The sequence below is a fragment of the Vombatus ursinus genome, unplaced genomic scaffold, assembly GCF_900497805.2.
Source record: "Vombatus ursinus unplaced genomic scaffold, bare-nosed wombat genome assembly UNPS02014770.1, whole genome shotgun sequence".
NCBI classification, from domain to species: domain Eukaryota; kingdom Metazoa; phylum Chordata; class Mammalia; order Diprotodontia; family Vombatidae; genus Vombatus; species Vombatus ursinus.
This window is the reverse complement of record NW_020954548.1, coordinates 27,491,558-27,512,422: the sequence shown is the minus strand read 5'-3', so window position 1 is coordinate 27,512,422 and position 20,865 is coordinate 27,491,558. Positions and strand designations below refer to the sequence as shown.

Here is a 20,865-nt window from a genome sequence, read left to right as displayed (position 1 = left end):
CCTGGGAGATGAAATGTAAAGACAACGGTTCAAAACAATTTCCAAAAGACAAAAGGAAGGGCACAGCTAACATAATGTACCTTGGTTTGTATCATTCTCTGTGGAATATTGTTCATGGCATTGGAAAGCCAACCTTCAAGGCTTTTTGCAAAATTGCGAATGGCTTGGGTCAAGGCACCTAAATGTTAAAGAATAAAAACAGAATGAAAAGGAGCCAAATAACAATATCCTTATGTTGGGGTAAGAAGGGTAGGGATTGTAGGGGAACATATAAACATACAATTTGAAATACTCCTGAGAATTTTCATCTTCTACTTTGATAAGCATTTAATATATATTCATAACTCTGCTCTGCCTCCATGACTTACTTCTTGGAGGATATGGATTTAATTGCTTCACTCCTAGATTGTTATTATCCATCAGTGGGAAGCCCAAATATTCAAACATTTGAGTGCAGCAACATATACCAGTTGTGAATATAGTTATAGACTTTTCTACTTTGAACAGAGCATTTTTCAGCAACTTTTATGCTCAGTGACTGAATATCCTCTTTACAAATTCAGTAGAAAGGATTCTTGTTCAGTTATAGATTGGACTAGATGATATCCGAAGTCTCTTCCAACTCCCATATTCTGTGATCTTTTTTCCAGTTCCTAATCCAGCCTAATAACATAATCTCAGCAAAAGGCTTTTGACTTGTGCCTCTCAATAAATTGGGGACTTCAGGTGGAGAACTGAGGCTGTTTTCTAAAATTTTCCTCTGACATATTTTGGTAAACGAGGCACAAAGTTATTTTGATGTGGGTCTGGACAATTTAATCAGTTCTTCATTTTATTTGGCATATATATACACAGAACAAGTGTAATGAAAACTGCAGCCAACCCAGATGAGAATTCTCGAAACCGTCCAGTCTAAGAATTACATATTGTATTTTCTGCAGTATGTAATAGGGACAGACACCTCTGCCCCACGACTCTACATTTTAGGCAGGCTGTGAAGTGATAGGAACTTCCTTGGTCATAAGGGAAAAGGACTAGTGTATCTGGCAGGTAGGGCCAGCATTCACAGAGTCTGCTCCCTAGCTACACGGATTCTATACTTCTTCAGCAAGTAATAAGAAAAACGGACGCAAATAATACTAAGCCTTCAGGGCACCACTTTTATTTTTAGGCTGAGACTATGTGGTAGGTAAATAAAATGCTGCTTCAATTTTCCTGGCTTTGTGATTTGACTTTATTTGTGCCCAAGGCTCTGAAAGAAAGGGAGCAGCTTTAAATAACTAATAAGTAAGTATCCCATGCACCTTACAATCATAAAATTAATCTATGGATACCCCTGTGTGGTAGGTGGGTATTTTAATCTCTCTTTTACAGATAAGACCCCAGAAAGTTAAATGGTTTGCCCAAGGCTGAAAAGCAAATTAAAAGCAACCCTGGGATTAAATCCCTTGGTTTTCCAGGCCAGTACTCAGACTAGTCTGACATACTTCCTCAACTGACAATGGCCTTTGTTTAAGAAAGTTGAGAAATATGTTAACAGTGCAAACTAGTCCCAAAACAAACAACTTATTCTACTTTCTATAAAATAAAAAAAAATTATCCTTTTCTTTTTGTATTATTCAATGGGACAAATGATGGATGAACTTGAAACAGTCTGGATTTTGATAGAGAAAAGCGGCCTCAAAGATGGAAGATTAAGCAAATCCTTAATCTGTATAACAGCATTGGAAATTTCTTGAGAACTGATCTTTGTCTTGAAATTTCCATAGCTTCCTGCTTTGTCAAAGCTGGGAAGCTTATGAAAAAAATTTGCCTTGCTGTGTTATGCACTAGAATCATGGAGGATAGGTATGAATGAAAATGAAAAAGAGTAACAAAAAAACCAACCTGTTTTTGAAGCTCAAGAAAATTTGGGTTCAAGATACAGATTCAATTTGGATCTCATTTTACCCAAATTAATTTGATGTTCAAGAGGCTAGGAAAATAATTACATTTATTTTGTATCTTAGAAATAATGAAAATAACTTGGAATCTTTCCCCTGTTGCACAAGAATGAGATCCTGGCTTGTTAATTATGCTTACTGATAATTGAGTGCTGAACTTGTGTCACTAATTGTGCTTGGAGAGATTCCTTATATTTAGCAACTTCGCATTTTCAGAAAACTGAATTTTAGGATCTAGTATTTGTTAATCTTACTTCAAATTAATGTGATGGGCAAAGATTTTTTTACACCAAAAAAGGAACCCCATCTGGACAGAAAAAAAATGTGTCTCTTCTGTTATGAAGGAAAAAGATGGATGGCAGAGCTATGTACTAGTAGTCGCCAGGAAAAGAAATTCTTCATTGTAAAGAGAAGTTAGTTTGGTCTTTCTATAAGAATTTATGTATAATAAAAAATTGTGCAGATTGACTTTGACAAATCTTAAAATTCTTGAATGGATTGTTTGAAATTCAAAGTCTATTCCAAAGCCTACTTGTCTCAACCTGTTGAAGGTTAATATTAAAATGCATATATTCAAAAGATAGCTATCTAAAATGTATTTTGAGCTTTTATTTCTTTGAGCCTCATTGTAGCATGGGAATGAAAGCTTGAAATTTCTTTGGAATGGCTGCCTCTTAATGCATCTGTTGGTTACAAAACAACTCTGAAATTGTAGTTTTATAAAAATTTCTGAAGCTTATTTGTTCACTGAAACTCGTGGGAGGCAATTTGACAGAGCAAGTTGGCCTTTCAAACATACAATTTACAAAAAAGAAAGAAAAAGTTTGATCTGCCTATTATGGGAAGCAGTGGTCATTTAAGAAGGTGCAAAAAGTTAACTTTAGAAGTTCCTTTTATTTCCCTGAGTCAAACTTCTGTTGTGTTAAGCCAAACACGAATGATTTTGGTTTTCTGTATTTAGAATGGTGTGGGTTTTTTTTTAAACCCTTACTGACATCTCTCCATCTATCTCATGAGATAAATTGTGAGTAGGCAGTAAGATGTCATAGGCTAATGAGCTCCCCTATAAAACTTCTCTTAAACATCTCTAGAGAATACCACTCGGTGCACAGGGAGCAAGAGGAAGGCAAGGGAAATCAGGTACTGGAACAGAAATCAGTACAACATATGCACACTGAAATTTTCCATGACAACGTCACTTTTAATCAATCTTTAATCAGGAAAACTTGTGTAGATGGAATGGCAAATTAAGTCAGAGGACTTTCTTTACTCTCACATTGGGAACTTAATTAAATTCCTAGTTCTGTTGGTGATATTCTTAAACTTGAATTTAATTCCTTAAAAAATGAAGGCTTTTGTGTTTGTTTGCTAAACATATGAACTTGAGATAAAGACAGTTAAGCTATTTTCCTGACATTTATACATAAATCCATATGCATATCCATAGATTACCATACAAACATAATGTGGATAGACATGCACTAAGGTGGTAGGAAGAATGAAAGAATTACCACCAATAAAAAAAGTGTTTATTTTTCATGGCCTCCATTAATTTCTGCCACATTTAGAAATAGATGAGGTTAAAATGGACAAATGTGATATGTTAATCTCCTGACTTTCTGTTCTACCAAATCCCTATTTATTTTGTTGAAAACATTAACAATAGCTGCCTATGAGCAAGTACACTTCAAGTCTATGCTTTCTAATTTCTAAAGCTAACATTCTTTTTACCTCCATTAACGTGCTTAAAGAGTGGAAGCTCTGTTCCATTTCATTAACAAGTTAAGGTCAGTCGCATCTGCTCACAAAGATGTAGGTGTAAAATTGTTCTCAACTGCCTCTAACAACCAGACTGCTTAGTAGCACTTATATTGACATCTGTAGAAAATAGCTTTGTTTGCTACAAGGTAGTTTGAGGCACTATCTCCTTTAAAAATAATCTAACTTATCTGTGTAATGCCTATTGTTTGGTTCATGGTGGGAACACAAAGCTTGTGTAGTTACATAGATTTTTCTCTCAGAATACTGTTAACCATTACCATTAATGGAAGCTACATTTGTAGTTCTTAACATGACGGACGTGACAGAGTAAATGCTTTTATAAAGGAATTCAACTTCACTGGAAACCGAGGTAAATTAGCTTGATATCAAAAGCAACCAGAAAAGAGACTGGCCTAGCAATTACAGATTTCAATAATTTTCACTTGAAGAAGGGAACTGTGCTTCCAAGGGAAATAATTCAATAATGGTTGACTGGTCAAGGAGTAATCTTGCAATTAGTTATTGGGGCTGTCACCCGTCTGCTTAGTTGGCTTACAAGAAAGAGGCATGACAGATTGGAAAATAGGTGAGTCAGGTTAAAAAAAAAAATACAGCTTTTATACTAGTCTGCTTTAACGCACTACTCCATAATATTGTAGGCTTTTCTGTTTTGCAAACCTGAATGAGATTCAGACACAGAATCACTGAGATTTTTTCAAAGTCAGTTCCCAAAACTTCCTGGGAGTTATGTACGAGAACAAAAGAATCCTTACTTGTCTGCATTTAACTTACTAGGAATAGGTCTAAGGACGTCGGGAATGAGAATCTCCACCAAAGCCTGGTACATCCCATGGTCACAGTTACACATCCATTTCAGAATAGACTCATTTTTGCACAGAGTTATCAGCTTTGCTTTCGGAAGTCGGCTTTCTATTTCACTCAGATTGCTGGCGTGAATAAATGTCGCAAATGAATAGATGGCAAATGAGGATAAAAAAAAAGAATAATGGGCTTTTAAAATATTTGTATTGAATAAAATACTATAGAGGTTAGACTATACCATCATTGCACTGGTGCCACATAGCTAGGATAAAGGGCTCCCCCCAAAGCTCTCTACTTACTTTCAAATTTTCTAAAGACATGTTGACTGGTTACTTTTTTTTTAATAGGAAAGGGGGAAGATGTCTACTGCAGTCACCCGAATCAGTAAAAATGGGAGCTATATGGAGAAGCTAAACCTCAAAAGAGCAGTTTGTGGTATATTTATATCATAGTCAAAATGTTAGCCTATCAAATTAAAGTTATCAGGAAAGGTTCACAACTGGTATACATATCTCTATATTGTCAGATCTGTTCAGTTACAATAGTAAATCAGTAAAGTTTTTGGATTCTGACCTGGATTCAGTAATGGTAGTACCATCAGCTGGAGTGGAGGGAGAATAACGCCAGAAAGTTTGCCACAATTTTTCTATCAGGCTAAACTGAAGATTCACAACAACATCCAATATTGCCTAAAAAACACAAATCAAGGGCAGGTGACCTTCCTGTTATATTTACATCAACCAAAAGGAATAGAGGTTTACATCTGGTATATAGATGAGTAGAGTTGTTTTTCTTTTATAACTTAGCATAGTATAATGGTAAGATATAGCTACTTCTAGTCACTTTGAGTATTAGATGTTTCATCAGGAAATTTCTTCAGAACCTGCCAAAGATATATGAGAACAAAGGAAAGTTGAACTACTAAAAAGACAAGGACATTGATTAAGAAAAACTGACCAATTCCTTTCAAAATTAAAAAGTCAGCTAATGCTTTCAAAGATCTCTAGTTGGTGGTTTTTTTTTTTTTTTGGTAACTTGATCTTCTCCCTACCCTGCCCCTTCACCCTTTTTTTCCTCTTCATCCACATCACCTCTTAGGTTTCATCCTTCTTTACGATTTTTCCCTTTTCCATATTTTCCTTTCTTTGGCTACTATACTTGTATTTCGCAAGTTCAGATAGTTATAATCTAACCTTTACTTCATATCGTCCTGTTATGACTTATGTTGTCCTAATACCATATCTGTTAGGAAGCCTTCCCCAGTCCCCCAGCTGTAATCTCCTTCCCATCTGAGATAACATTCCACATACTCTGAATATATCTTCTATATACCTATTTTTATTTTCATGTTTGTCTCCTCTATTAGAATGTATGCTCCCTGAGGGTAAGGATTGTCTTTGCTCTTACTTGTATCCCTAGCATGGAGCTCAGTGCCTGATACGTAGTAAGCACTTCCTAAATGCTTTTTGATTGACTGTGATGGAAAACACACCTAGGTGCCTCTTGCATGTCTGTCATCCAAAGGCAAACCTATCTAAGTCCACAGAGGTTTGGAACCAGGCTGGCTTCAAAGGGATGCATTTTTTAGGCACAGCGAGTCATGAGGACTGTTTGCTAAAGGATGGAGGAGTTGCAGTCTATATTTGTGGAGGGGGTACCATACTGATGAAATGATAGGTTCTCAAAATACAGATGTAAGAAGTATTGAATGTGGAAGCCATAAAGAGTGCATTGGGTGTCTGTGGTCAGGGCTACATGCTAGCAAGATTCAGAACAATGCTTTTGATTCTACCCCTACTGTTTCATTTTAGGATGGATAGAACCAGAAAGACATAGAGTAAAGGTTACTGTGTCCCCGCCCCCCATTACAACAGTGCTACAGTAGGGTAGAGGGCATCATGACAACTGTCACACTTCAGTGCAATTAGCACCCCAAATCCAAAATCAGAGGAACCACTACACTCCAGTACAATTCAGTAAATAAATATTGCCTTCTTGTGTATTAGGCAGTGGAAAAACAAACAAAACAAAATAGACCATCCACCCTAAGACTCTCTCATCAAGATTCTATTGGCTTTTGCTTTCAGGATCAAATATCAAGCCCTACGTTTGACTTCTATAGTCAGTAACAACCTGGCCATTTTCTACCTTTCCATTCTGCTTACATTCTCTGCCCCTCCGCACACGTTAGGACCCAGTGACACTGGCCTCCTTTCCGGTTACTTATGTGGGACTCTGCATTTTCACTGGTTGTCTTCTGGGCCTAGAATGTTCTTCTGATTCATCCCCTTCTCCGAGCTTCCCTGGCTTTCTTCATCTCTCACCTCAGTGCCTGCAAAAGGCCTTTCACTGTGCCTTTTAGTGCTGGTCACTTCCTTATGAGATTACCTCTGATTTACCCTCTATATCTATGTCTGTGTCTGTGTCTATCCAGTTTGGCCATAGTTGTCTGTTTGTTGCTTCCATTAGAATGTGAGCTTCTTGAGGGCAGGGGCAATGTTTCTGTCTTTCTTTGTATCCTCAGTGTTTGTACAGTGCCTGGCCCATAGGAAGTGATTAATAAATGCTTGTTCACTCAACTTGACTTAATGGGCTATGTAGCTTAATAGCTATGATGGGAATACTCACTTATAGAGACATATGTATAAATGGCTATGATGTAATAAGGGAAAGTGAGATGAAGTACAAAGGTATAAGTTCAGACAAAGTGCTTTTAGAAATCTGAGGAGGGTAAGGAAATGGGAGAGGCTTGATGGAACAGCTGGCACATGAGCTGGGCCTTCAAGGAAGGTAAGGACCTTAGCAGATGGAGATTGGGGAGAGGGTAAGACCAATTCCATGGATACGAAATACTAGGAGTAAAAACATGAAAAAAATGGAGAAGGCAAGCCAGGAATGGGGGGCACAGAGTAGTCCAGTTTGGCTGGACAGCTGAACATATGAATGAGAGTAGTCTGTGAAAAAACCATGGAGGATTAGGAGCTATACACAGTGTCAGGGTCAGGTCATATTTTATTACATAATAATAATATCTAACTTTATACAGTACTTGAAGCTTATTTAAGCAAAATGGAGACCCAAAATATGGTTTCTGAGGAGAGATGTGATCAAAATGGCATATTAGGAGGATTTCTCAATCAGTGATATGATGAATGGATTAGAGAAGCGGAATGGCCTTTTAGCCTTTGTTTAAAATTCTGCAGTGAGGAGAGGTAGCGTGTTCCATTTTTAGATAGGCACAACCATTAATAACCGTTAAGTTTCTTTCCCCCAACATCAAGCCTAAACTTTCTTTTTGGGAACTTATATTCATTATTCTTAGTTCTACCATTCTGGAATCAAATAGGATAAATTTAATCTCTCTTCCATATGACAACCTTCAAAAACAAGAAGATAGTTATTATGTCCTTCCCAAGCCTTTTCTTCTCCAGGCTAAAAATTAATTCCAGTTTCTCCAACTGATCCTCATGTGGGATGAACTCAAAGCCCTTTACTATCCTGAATATACTTCTTTGTGTGACCTCTCTAATTTACTAAGATCTTATCTAAAATGAGACATTGAGAAGGCAGCTATGTGGTGCAGTGGATAGAGTACCAGCCCTGAAGTCAGGAGGACCTGAGTTCAAATCCAGCCTCAGACCAAACACTTGACACTAGCTGTGTGACCCTGGGCAAGTCACTTAACCTCAATTGCCTAAAAAAAAAAATAAGACATTGAGAAGTGAATATAATACTCCAGATGTGGCTGGACCAGGGAACAGGACAACAGAACTCCCATGGAATGATCCTGGAAGTTCTGTCTCTTAATATAGCCCATGATGTTCAGGGTTAAGAAGGGTAACTGGTAGAGATAAGATTTGGGAGTCATTTGCGTAGAAGGAATAACTGAAGCCCTGACAGTCAACACAGTTGGTAAAGAGGAGAGAGGAGAGAAGGTAGCCAGAACCATGGAATAGGGAAGAACAGTGAGAACAGAACAGGTTTGATAAAGATTAGGGAGGAATCTAGGGAGTGAAGTCATGATGAAAAACAATGAGTTCATCAAGGAATTAAGGACAGGAAGAAATGAAAAGATCAGGGATCTTAACCACCAGGAGATGTCAGAGTTCAGGACTTTGTAGGTAGTTTTGAGAGAAGAGCCTGAAATTAAGTGAAGGTGGGGATAACAGGAGTTGAAGAGTTCAAGAAACTGTGAGAATGGCATGTCAGGAGGTTCATCATTGCAGATACTGAAGTTTCCAAAGAATATGAGAGCAGGAAGGAGTGGAGAGGAAAACTGTGAGCCAGGATCCAAAGGAATAGAGAAAGGTGAGGGAGTGACCAGCAGGTTGGTTGAACAGACAGAAGAGGATCAAGGGAGGAAGGTCAGGTGTCATGAATTTCAAAGGAAGTAACTTCCATGCCTTCCTTCTAAGATTATTTTCCATGTACACTGTTTATATCTTTTACTTATATAGTTGTTTGCATGTTGTCTCTTCCATTAAAATGTAAGCTCCTTGAGGGCAGGGATTGTTTTTGGTTTTCTTTGTATCTCCAGTGCTAAACCTGTCACAGAGCTTAATAAATGCTCATTGACAAAGTGACTGACAATATATGCCCTTATTTAGGCCCTGACCTTAACTTCCTTTTTCTTAGTTTGGTGGGCCAATACAAACCTCCAGCTTCAACAAACATGTAGGATTGCATTAAAAATGGTCAATGCTTATATTAACTTTTGATTATTCTTTTTAAATCTCCCTATAGCATCCAAATTAATTTATAAATTAGCCTCAGGATAATAGTAGACATAAAAACCTGAGAATTATTCCTTTATGTAAAAAAAGGAATTTAGACTGAATGTATTTAATAATTCGGGCCCTAAGAACTGATAGAATAACAGCAAAAGGAATGTATCTGAGAGAAGCAGAAGAGCCTAGTTAGCTGGTGAACTTTGGGCACTATAGGAAGTCAATCTGGATTCTTTAGACAAAGGAAAAAAAAAACCTTAAATTTGGTGTTTAACTATCTCATTTGTTCTGGATGTATAGATCAACACATATACATGATACAAATTCTTAAAAAAAAGACACTAAGCTCAATTTACAAATATAGAAAAAGATACTTTGAGGGGATACTCTTTTGGAAATCAGTGGGAAATATGACAAAAATAGGAAAGTGAAAATTGAGGGAAATCAATCCTTTTGATATGTCAACAAATAATTGAATTAATTTCAATATACATTTATTAAACACCTACTATGTACAAAGTGTTATGCCCCTAAGGAGCTTGTTATCTAATGGGAGGGATAGATATGCAAGTAAATAAAGCACAAATTAGCAGTAAAGAAAGGATCAAGACAACACTTTCTATGAAAATTTGAGAAGGAAGAGTTCACTTGCAGTTAGAGGAATCCAGGGAAGCTTCATGGGAGAGGTGACACCTGAGCTGGACCTTGAAGGAAGAAAAGGATTTCAATAGATGGAGATGAAGAGGAATGCATTCTAAACATGGTTGGGGGTCACGGGGTTGGTAACCTGCATGAGTGCAAAGAGGAAAGGGAATGGGAACGCAAAGAGGAAAAGGGACTGCAGAACAGCTAGCAATCTAGTTTGATTGAACTCTGTGTGTGTGTGTGTGTGAAGGGGAATATTTTGAAATAAGGCTAGAAAGGTAAGATATGGAGGACTTTAAATGTCAGGTTAAGGAGTCTGTATGTTATCCTACATATAATAGGGAGCCACAGAAAGTTTTGAGCAGGGCAATGACATAGTTAAATATATACATTAGATTATTTTGATAGTGGTATGAAAAATGGATTATGGAGGAAAGAGAATGAAGGCAAGGATACCAGTTAGGAGACTAGAAAAGATATTATGAAGGTGTAAACTTGGGTGGTGGCAGTGTGAATGGAGAGGAGGGGACAGATGTAAGAGATATTCAAAAGGTACAATCAGTAGGATCTGACAATTAATTGGATGTGAGGGGTGAAGGAGAGAAAGGAGTAAAAAGTGATTGAAGTTTTGACCTGGGGTGAATGGGAAGATGGTAGTGCCATTGACAGAAATACAAAAGTTCAAAGGCAAAACAGATTTCAGAGTTTAGAAAGATGAGTTCAGCTTCAGGCAGGTTGAGTATGAGATGTCAGTGGGACATTCAGGTGGAGATTTGCCTAACAGTCAGTTGGAGAGGCAGGATCCAATCTCCAAGAGGTTGAGAGTAAAGACATAGATTGGAAAGGCATCTGAATAGAGGTAGAGCTATGAGACACCAAGGGAAATACTAAGGGAGAAAAAGTGGAAAGACAAGAAAAAAGGACCTACAACAGAATCTCAGAAGAACATGTTTGAGAAGCAATAGGACAATGAACCAGTAAAGTAGACTGGTATAAGAAGATCAAAAGGAGAGCTGTATCAAGATGCCAAAGGAGGAAAGTCAGTCCAGCAAGTGGGTTCAATGGTGTTAAATGCTGCAGAAAGGTTAGGGAGGTTAAGAATTTTAAAAAGGTCAATTAAGGCAATTAAGGTCTGGGACAGAAACATTTCAACAGAGTAGTGGCAATAGAAAATTGTAGGTAGTTGAGGAACTCTGTAAATGGGTGTGGAGGAAATGGAAACACTGAGTGTACACTAATCTTTCTGTAAGTTTAATAGCAAAAGGCAGGAGAGATATGGGGATAAATCAAACGGGTGACAGGGTCAATGAAAAAGAATAAAGGAAGCCTAAGAATGTTTATAGGCAATGGGGAAGAAATGAATAGAGAGGGTGTGAATCATAGAAAACAGTTCCATGGAGGTGGGGGGATAAAGATAGGAAAAAATGGATCAATAACACAAGGAAAGGAGTTAATTTGGTAAGACGTAGGGTCACCTTGTCTTCTGAGAATGGAAAAAAAGATAGGATTTTGAGAAGAAAAGGATGGAAAATAATAAAACTTAGGATGGACAGCTTCAATCTTCTCATTAAAGTAGGAGGCAAGGGCATCTTCAGAGGTGAGTGGGGTGGTGTTGGGGGATGAAGGAAAGCTGGGAGAGTTTGTAATAGCTGTGGTGGAAAGCCTGAGAGGGAGTCAGTCAGAAATGAGTAGTAAGGTTCAATAGCATGACTTTTAGTGGGCTCATGATGATTTCATTACTTCCTTAACAAGGAGGAATAACAAACAGAATAACAAACATTGGAGGGATTTAAAAGTGAAAGATAGTGCCTTCTTGAACTGCTTTACTATAGTTAAGATTGTAAAGGGAGAGAAGTAAAGCTAAAACAGGCATGATAAATTGGGGGAAAAAAGGAGATCAATGAAGCACAGGGCAAAGGCAGACCAATTTCAGCAGTGGAAGAAATGAAAGGAGAGGGGATTATGAACAAAGAGGGGAATTTCAGAACTTGTGACCTTGAAGGTCAGAAATAGGTTGGACTTGAGTTTCTGAGGTCCCTTCTGACATTCCATGATTTCTCTGACCCTCTGTGTCTTTGAAATGCTGTATGTACATCAACGTTTTGTAAATCAAATCATATTTTAATGTTCCAGGGGATTTGGCATTTAAAGGAACACTGTGATAAATCTTTTTGAAGAGCACTTTTTGTATTAGAAGCAAAGAAGTGCCCAATAATTAGGAAATGGCTAAACAAGTTGTGATGCATGAATCTAATCAAATACCAGGATATAAGAAATAAAGACCACAGAGAAGCATGGGAACTGATACAAAGTGAAGTAAGCAGAACCATGAAAACAATATGCTCACAGACCTTGATCGATGTAAATGAGAAGAAAAATGATAACAAAGCAACCAAAACTGAATGCCATGAAACTACGATGACCAAGCTTGGCCTTAAAGAAGACACATGAGAGGGGATGAAACAGTAAAAATCTTGTCACACTTTTTCATTCTATTGGCTACTTTTGCTGAACTATTTTCCCATCTCTTTGTTATCAGGGATGCTTCTCTAGGAGGAGATGGGAAAAGAGATAAATTGGGAAATGAAGGTGATATAAAAACAAAAAGGTAACAATTAAAATTTATTTGAAAAACTTTTTGCAGAGCAAATCTTCATTCATTTGTCTTTTCTTTAAATTCTGTCCATAGGAATCAGAAAAACCCTAGAAAATTAGCTGTATTATCTTCTTCACTGAAGGAAATGTAATTCAAAGGAAAGGGCCTTGTATTTGAACTCAAATGGTCACTATTCAAAACTCAGATCTGTTATTTAGTGCCCTTGAGCAACTCAAGTTTTGAGTTTTTAGGCCTAAGTTTTTTCATCTGTAAAACAAATGAGAAGATCTCTATGGTGCTTCCGATTCTAAATCTTATAATTATTAGAGGTAGTGGAGGATATGTTAACACTGTTCTCTTAATTTAATTCCTATTTGAGAGGTGAGGTATACCAAAATTGTCAGTGGGAAAAAAATAAGGATTAACAAGGAGATGAATATTCACTGACTTGTATGGTTAAAATGGTCACTGTAGGAAATGATTGAGACAACCTGTTACGATCACATGGAGAAGATCTGTCATGTGCTATGTTAATAATATGAGAACTTGCTTTTGGTTTCTAATAACCCAGCACTTCTGAGAAGCGTTCAAGTTTACTCAAACATTTCTTACTTCTGGAGTGGAAAAAATAAAACCATTAATGCTACGAGTTGAGAAATCTCACTGCATATTACATTGTCAGCAGCTGGGAGTAAGATGCCCATAATAGCCAAAGGATTACATTCTACTAAGGGTGAGTCCAGGAACAATATTGAAACAATGATATCTAAATTTCAAATATAATCTTCTTTCAAAGAGAGGAACACTTAAGAAAATCTTACAGGCAAAAGAAAATGCCCAACTCTGAAACTGGTAGCAATGAGCTTAGAAACAAGTGTATTGAACCCATCTAGGAGTTGATCATGCCCAAGACAGTCAGGTGGCACAACTGATCCTGCTGTTGGAAACTTCCAAGTGGTCTTGTGTTAAGAACCCTGGATTTAGGACCAGAAGATCAAAACGTTAATCACATAATCTTGGAGTTGGAAGCTACTTCAGACATCATCTAGTCCAACCCACTACTGAGCAAGTCTGCTCTCTATCATGATGAAAAATGGTCATCCAATATTGCTGGAAGAACTCAAGGTAAGAGAGAACCCACTACCTCCTGAGGCAGCCTAGCCCACTCTGAGATAATTCTGATCATTAGCAAATTTTTTCTCACATCAACTAAGGGTTAGCTGAGTCAGGTACTTTCCAAGCCCTGTAGGGGGTCTGCCCTTACTTTTCTCTTGATGATTAGAGGGAAAAGGTTAAAGGATTCCCTTGAGGGCTCCCTTATCAGGGATCCCTATGCCTTCCTCCTCAACTAGCTTCCAGGTCATAGGAATACAGTACATTAGTGGTGGAGAGATAGACCTTTGATTTCATTGGTATAGGGAGTTCCTTCTACATAGATCAGTGCATGATTTGAAGGTACAGAACTTTTTGTGGGACAGAGCCTTGACCTTTGAGTCAGCTGGCTTAAAATCTTCACTTTAGCCTTGACCTCTTGTCTGAGTCTGAGCTTCTAGAATTTAGTATTCCTACAAAATGGGGTATGTGGAGGTGGTGGTGGTAGGACACTGATATGGAATCAGGAGATCTATTTTTAAATACAAGTTCTGCCACTGAATACCTCTGTGATCTCAGGTAAGCCACTTGGTTTTGTTGGGCCCCATTTTACTAAATAAAATGAGTGGGCTGGACTAGAAAGGACCCTTTCCTAGTCACAGCAATTTGCTAGAAAAATTTGGCCTTTAATATACAGAAAACAATTAAAGCCATTCAGCAGAAAATCAGGCTGTCTTTGCATGTAGTGAGTTCCCTACCACTGGAGGTTTTACCAAGGAGAGATCAAATGCTTATTGAATTGAATAGAGTTAAAGTACCACTTATGATAAAGATGTTGGCCTATCCCATAGAGAGCCAGCCTGAAGGGAGCAAAGAAACTTTGATTCTTAGTGATGAAAAACTGATGAAGTGTAAGATCCTTAGAAATTCTGAAAGACAAACTGCCAGGGATATTTTAGAGGAGATTTCTATTCAAGTAAAGGTTGGACTATATGATCTTTGTGGTCCCTTTCACCATTGATGTCCTATGAGTCCCTTCCAGCCCTAAATCTTAGGATCCTATACCTAAGCCTTAAGCTAAGTGTGTACATATACACAGACCCACATATATACATATATGTGTGTGTGTGTGTGTGTATGTATGCATGTATGTATATATGTATGTATGGGCACAAGCTTTGACTTGCACCATATTGGCATTTCCTTGTGCCATATTTGTATGTGTGCATATATATAAACCTCAGTGATCTTTGGAGGGAATAACTATAACACTTTGTGGTCTGAGGAACATGGACAATGCAAGCTCTTCCAATTATTTTGATCTATTTTCTTTGTACCCCTCACCTCTATAGTTAGGCAGGGAAAAGCAAAGAAAAATCTCTTTTTTTCATAATTTGCCTGCAACTTAACTTATCTCCTACTACGTCCTGTTCATGAACCTTATATCACCACCAAATCGGCCTCCCCTTCACGCTCACTCTTCCACCTGTGCCTCTGGCCATAATGCCTCCTTGCCTGCCTAGAAGATGAGCTCCTTTCCTCTTTGTCTACTGAACTTGCTTCCTTCCTTCAACTTTCAACATGGGCACCATGTCTTTTGTGAACTCTTATGACTCTCCCTAACTTCCCTTCTCCCTGAATGAAGTCATTTCTCCAGGCTCAGGTTCCTAATAACACTTTACTTGTATGTTTCACTTGTCTTATCACTTCCACTCCTGCATCATTATTATTTGTGTGCCTGTGTTCTATTCTATTTGATTGTTAAGCTCCTAGAGACTAGGTCCTTTAAAAAAAAAAACAAACCTATCAGTTCCTTGCACTCAGTAAGCCCTTGATAAGTATTTGTTGAATAGACTTTGCTCAACAAAGCATTAGGATCAGCTTCTCTCCTATGCACGTGACATATCATTTGTTTTTAGCTAGCTGTTTTAGTATGACTTAATTTGTTTGAAAAGTCTTACTTACCTCACAGTGCTCTCGATAAAGACTCTGCAGTGATTTGATATCCTCAAAGGTAGTACCATCTGGTAGGGAAGATATTTCAACTTCTCCAAACTCTGGAAGTGCTCTCGATGCATCTGTTACCATGACAACAGAATAGAAAAAAAACCATTGTGGATGGTGCCAATTACAGTTTAATGAGAAAAAACTTAAGAATACAAAGGCTTTGTTTTTGTAAAGTCAGGGGGCCAAAAAGCCAAGACTTTTCATATTTTCATCTTAATATCTTACAACCAAAAATTAGCAGCAGAAACAAAAGACAAGATAAGATGTGACCAGAACTCTAATTGTAACAAGATTGTCTTAGTTGTGTAAGAGACACAAAATGTCATGGGTGATTTTTTAACCCTAAAGTTTCACTAGAACTTTTAGAAATAGCATAGGGTTTCCCATTTTAGCAGCTCCACACATGTTTACTTAGTACTTATGAATTAAAAAGTCCAACACAAATCCAGATCTTTAAAAAAAAGAATATTTAGCTAAGAAGAAGCCAAACCATCACATTGTGTTGGATATATTACTTAAGCAGAAAGAGCTTTAGAGTTGAATTAGTCTGTAATGAACCATGATACTTTAAGAAAAACCTGCTGCTATTTTGTAGGTTTCACATTATATCTTAACGTACCTAAAAACTGTTGATGATGCTGACTTTGGGCAATTACAGTTTGCTCAACAGATGTGCCTGTCTGTTGACCACTTCCTGTGAAACCATCTGCAACCCCATCCACTTTCTGCATAGGCTTGTACCTTAAAATATGGAATGAAAAAACAACAGCAATAATAACAACAAACACATTATTCCTTGAGTCTTCAAATGTACCACACAAAAATGACTGAGGCACGTGACTTGAATCTGCCTTCTTTTATCGTTCGTGTTGATAAGGATTTAGCTAAGATAAAACAGACTTTAGAAAGTTGGTATATAAAGATGTTTTCAATTCTGCTTTTCCCTGAAAAACTAACCAAAGTTGGGAAATCCAAGAATAAAGAATTAAAACAAAGAGTTCCAAGGTCTTTCTTTAGACCACAAAAGCCTACTCTGCTTGCTCACTGTGTCATAGAGGGGACCAGGGGTTTTCCAAGGCTATTGCCTAGGTGCAAAAGCTGGAAAGCTTTCAAGTATGGGTTTATAGACTCATCATATGTTTTTATCTTGGGGTGGCAAGGAAGTTTACCATTCCCGACTAATGAAACTAGTGCCTATTGAAACAGGGCCTAAAATGTAGCAAGCACTTAATGAACACTTGTTGAATTGAAGTACCACTTATGGTAAAGATGTTTTGGTCTATCCAGCCTGAAGGGGGCAAAGGAAATTTGATCCTTAGTAAATGAAAAGGTGAAGGGTCCTTATCAATTAATTTTACCCTTAGTTCATTTCAGAAGGTTTCCTGTCCTCATCAATTCACTCTGTGCTTAATTTGGTTTTAGCTTCATTATTTTCAGCTATGAATTTTTACTTAGCTAATAAAATAGGCTGAACTTGTTTAACCAATTTAAATCAATACAGTTTGGAATTCGTGGTGTTTAAATAAAAGAGGTGAAAGGAATTTGCATTATTTAACCTAGAGAAGAGAAAGCTGAAACAACTTCCTATAGATTTCAATTATATGAAGCTTTATTATGAGATTATGGAGTAATTATAAAATGGAGACCAGCTATTTTCTGATTATACTTCTTTATTGTCAATTGCATCTAGCAAGTATATCATGGGTGTAAAATGACTGCAAATTTCAAAACTGGCATGGAACTTTAGGTTAGACAGGAAGTACTTTATATAACTTCTTCTTAGATTGTGTTTATATAGGGCAAACAAGCTCTTCATCTCAGTGGCATTACAGAGTGATGATGATACATTCAGTGGTAAGACAATTTCTAAATTCTTAAGGAAGACAGTGAAATATTTTTCCTTGGAGTTATGTTAATACTAGCTACATCATTGAGATGATGATGATATTAAAAGCAGAAGCTCACATTTATATACTAGATAACTGCCTGCAAAGCAATTTCAATAAGTTGTTTCCTTTGAGTCACACAACAACCTTGTGAGATGTCTAGTTTCTTCATTTTATAGAAGGGCAGCATGTATGGTAGAAAGAGCTCTGGACTTGGAGTCAGAACATCCTTGACCCATGATGAGAGTTCTGGTTCTGCTCTAAGCATGTATGACCTCCCTCCCACCCCAAAATGTGATGATAATATTTTTGTTATCTCCTTCACAAGGCTGTTGTAAACAAAGCACTTCCTAAATTGTAAAGCATTCATAAATGTGAACTATCATTAAGAAGAGGAAGTAATATCATAGAGGTTAGTTGACTTGCACAAGGTTACCCAGCTTAGTAAAGAATGGGGCTGAGCCTTAAACCCAGATGTTTTGATTACAAATTCAGTGCTTTTTCAACTAATACCACGTATGCCTCTGATAATAGTAACAGCAGGAAACTATATTAGTAAGAAGATAAACATTTGTAATGATAATAGTTCTTCACCGGTGTAAGATAATGGAACATAGGACATTGAGGGTGTCTTTAAACCTAATCTTGTAGAAAAAGAACCAACAACTAAGAGGAAAAATCCATTTTTATGGAGTTCAGATATTGATTTTGATATTTCATTAAACAACCTCTTTTCTAAGTGTTAAACATTTTTAAATGAATTTTAAGGCAAAATATTTCATTGTTGCAAAAAACAGCTAAAAACCAAAATCAAATAAATATTTATTGTGACTGTGTTGTATTTTTTTTTAAAAAGGTTGTATGTAAATTGAATCTTTGTGAACCGAATCATGCTTTCCCACTGACTTGCACTATAAGCTGGGGATGCTTTATTTTCATTCTGACTGACTTTCTACTGGCAATGGCTCTTGCCATTGAAACATAACTTTAAATTTTTCTGCCTCCTACTACTCTGTCAAGTAATTCATCATCTGTAAGTACACACTTGACTGCAAACACTAGGGGAGCTCACTATTTAAAGAAAGTCTTCTCAAATTTTTTTTTTTTTTTGGTAAGACAAATCATCACCTCCATAAATTATGTTTGAAACACTCAAAGGTCTTGGTTGGCATTTTTATAAAATGGAGTAAACCCAGACCATATCTGAAAATCTGTGGTGCCAAAAAAAAAAAAAAAAAAAAAGACCTGTGCTGTTGCTAATGAAGAAACAGCTCTTGGTTTTAAAATTAGTAAGAAGCAAATGATAATTTTAACAGCTTGCAACTCCATGGGTAACCACCAGCTAAAGTTGTTAATGATTAAGAAATCAAAGAAGCTCTAATGCTTTAATAACTTAGTGTATGCATGAAACCTGTCACTGAAATATAAAACTTGGAAGATTACTAGGAATTTTTTCAATACGGAGCTCATCATAGCTGTTACGTGGAATTTAGACAGTTGTAACTCTACTTTGAAAGCACCATTGAAAATAGACTATATGGCTATGCATGGATACTAAAACATCGTAATGGAAGGCAGAAAGTGGCATATACTTACCACCAGAATTGCCAAATGAACTTCTCTATACTAATCAAGGCTAGGGGGGCAAATTCATACTAAAGTTTTTAAAATAGTTGAAACTGCATGTAGGAAAAACAAAACCCTCACTGAACAGACACAGGCACCATGTGATGATCCTAGTCTGTCTCAGTCACTTACTAACTGTGTGGCCCTGGACAAGTCACTTAACCTCTTCTGGGTCTCAGTTTTCTCATTTGCAAAATGAGGGGATTGAAGTCAGCTCTAAATCTGTGATCCTATGAACCATCCTAAATAATTACATGATTTATAAGCACAGATTAAAAAAAAGCTGTTCTCACTCACAAAGTGTTATGATCTTAACCTCCCAGGTGCAAAGTATCAGGCTTTTTGAAGGCTGTCCCAGTAAAGTGATAAGCATTTTGGATGTGACTACGGTGACAAAATTGCAGTCAATAACAGAACAACTCAGTAGAAAATGGTGAATTAGGTGACTTTCAATGCCCAGGAAAAGCAAATGATATCCTATGAGGTGAATTTGAAGTATGGTAGAAAGAACTCTGGAGTTGGAGTTAAAGAACTCGAGTCCTGGCTCTCCCACTTTCTACCTGTGTGACCACTGCAAGTCACTTTACTACTCTGGTCCTTAGTTTCCTCATCTTTAAAAAAGGGGAAATTGGATTAGAGGACCTCGAATGTTCCTCTCATCTCTGAATGGAGGAAATCCTTTGTAAATAATAGGGTTGCTAAATCTTACCTTTAGTCCCTTCTCTCATTAGTCCCCTCAATTGCCCATTTTATAACAATTTTACTGTTCATAGGCAATCTCCACTGGTAAGTACTTGGGCAGGAGGGAAAAAGTAAGATCTAGACCTATCAATTTGGTTTATTAACAATAGATTTGATACAGGTTTTGATTAAGGGAAAAGCTGAAACCATTGGCTAAAACAAATTCTTTGTCTTAGTGGATTTTACTTATTTTATCTCTTTCACTGAAGAGTGGTAGTATGATGTAGCGACTAGGGAAATGGACTTAGAGATAGGAAGATAGGGGATCAAGTCCCTCTTCTGACACAAAACGGCAGTGTGACCTGGGTGATTCAGTTGTGCTTTAGGCAACCGTCTAAAATCACAAGCAATAATAGCTGCCATTTATGTAGCACTTTAAGGTTTGCAAAGCATTTTATGTATATTGTTTCATTTTATCCTCATAATCTTCCTGGAAGGTAGATGTGATTATTACCCCCATTTTGTATATAACAAAGCTGAGAAAGAGAGAGGTTAAGTGGATTGCCTAGGGTCCCATGGCTAGTACGTATATGAGATAGGATTGGAACTGAGGTGTTCTTGGTTGCAAGTCTGTTACTTTATCCACTGTGGTACTTAGCTCTAAGTTGCAGAGAAGGTTCCAAACTATATTGGTAGAGAGAATTTCTAATATCAATTAAATCACAATTCCAGTCATCTTTATCCCTAGCCTTTTTAGACTCACAGGTATGGGTAATTATACAATTAAAACTATACAGTATACAATCTTACTATAAGTTGTTTTTGTCCCTATCATGAAACCTCTTTCCTGAACCTTCCCCTACCCCCGCCCCCCATTTCCTTCTACATTTATTCCTGCTGCATGGCACCCAGGAGAATTGGGCTCTTTGTTGAGGTGGCAACTTGCTTCTCCCCTCCCATCCTGACAAGCCAGGCAACAAATGAGTACTTAAGACTTTATCTATGGAGAAACAAAAGATTGACCTCCCTCTCACGTAAGAAAACCAAAAATGTGATTTATATTATGGTCTTCAATATGA

At 37.2% G+C, this 20,865-nt stretch overlaps 1 protein-coding gene across 2 annotated transcripts in view; it reads right to left on the bottom strand.

Annotated features, from left to right (window-relative positions):
* Positions 1–20,865, bottom strand: part of RFX3 (regulatory factor X3) — a 324,392-nt gene that overhangs the window by 37,389 nt on the left and 266,138 nt on the right. For both annotated transcript variants that reach the window (XM_027862977.1, XM_027862978.1), the window contains exons 8-12: positions 16,213–16,334; positions 15,552–15,664; positions 5,100–5,215; positions 4,497–4,651; positions 81–178 (exon numbers count right to left, since the gene is read on the bottom strand). In XM_027862977.1, the coding sequence (XP_027718778.1) occupies positions 81–178; positions 4,497–4,651; positions 5,100–5,215; positions 15,552–15,664; positions 16,213–16,334 (604 nt within the window). The remainder of the gene's footprint in view (positions 1–80; positions 179–4,496; positions 4,652–5,099; positions 5,216–15,551; positions 15,665–16,212; positions 16,335–20,865) is intronic.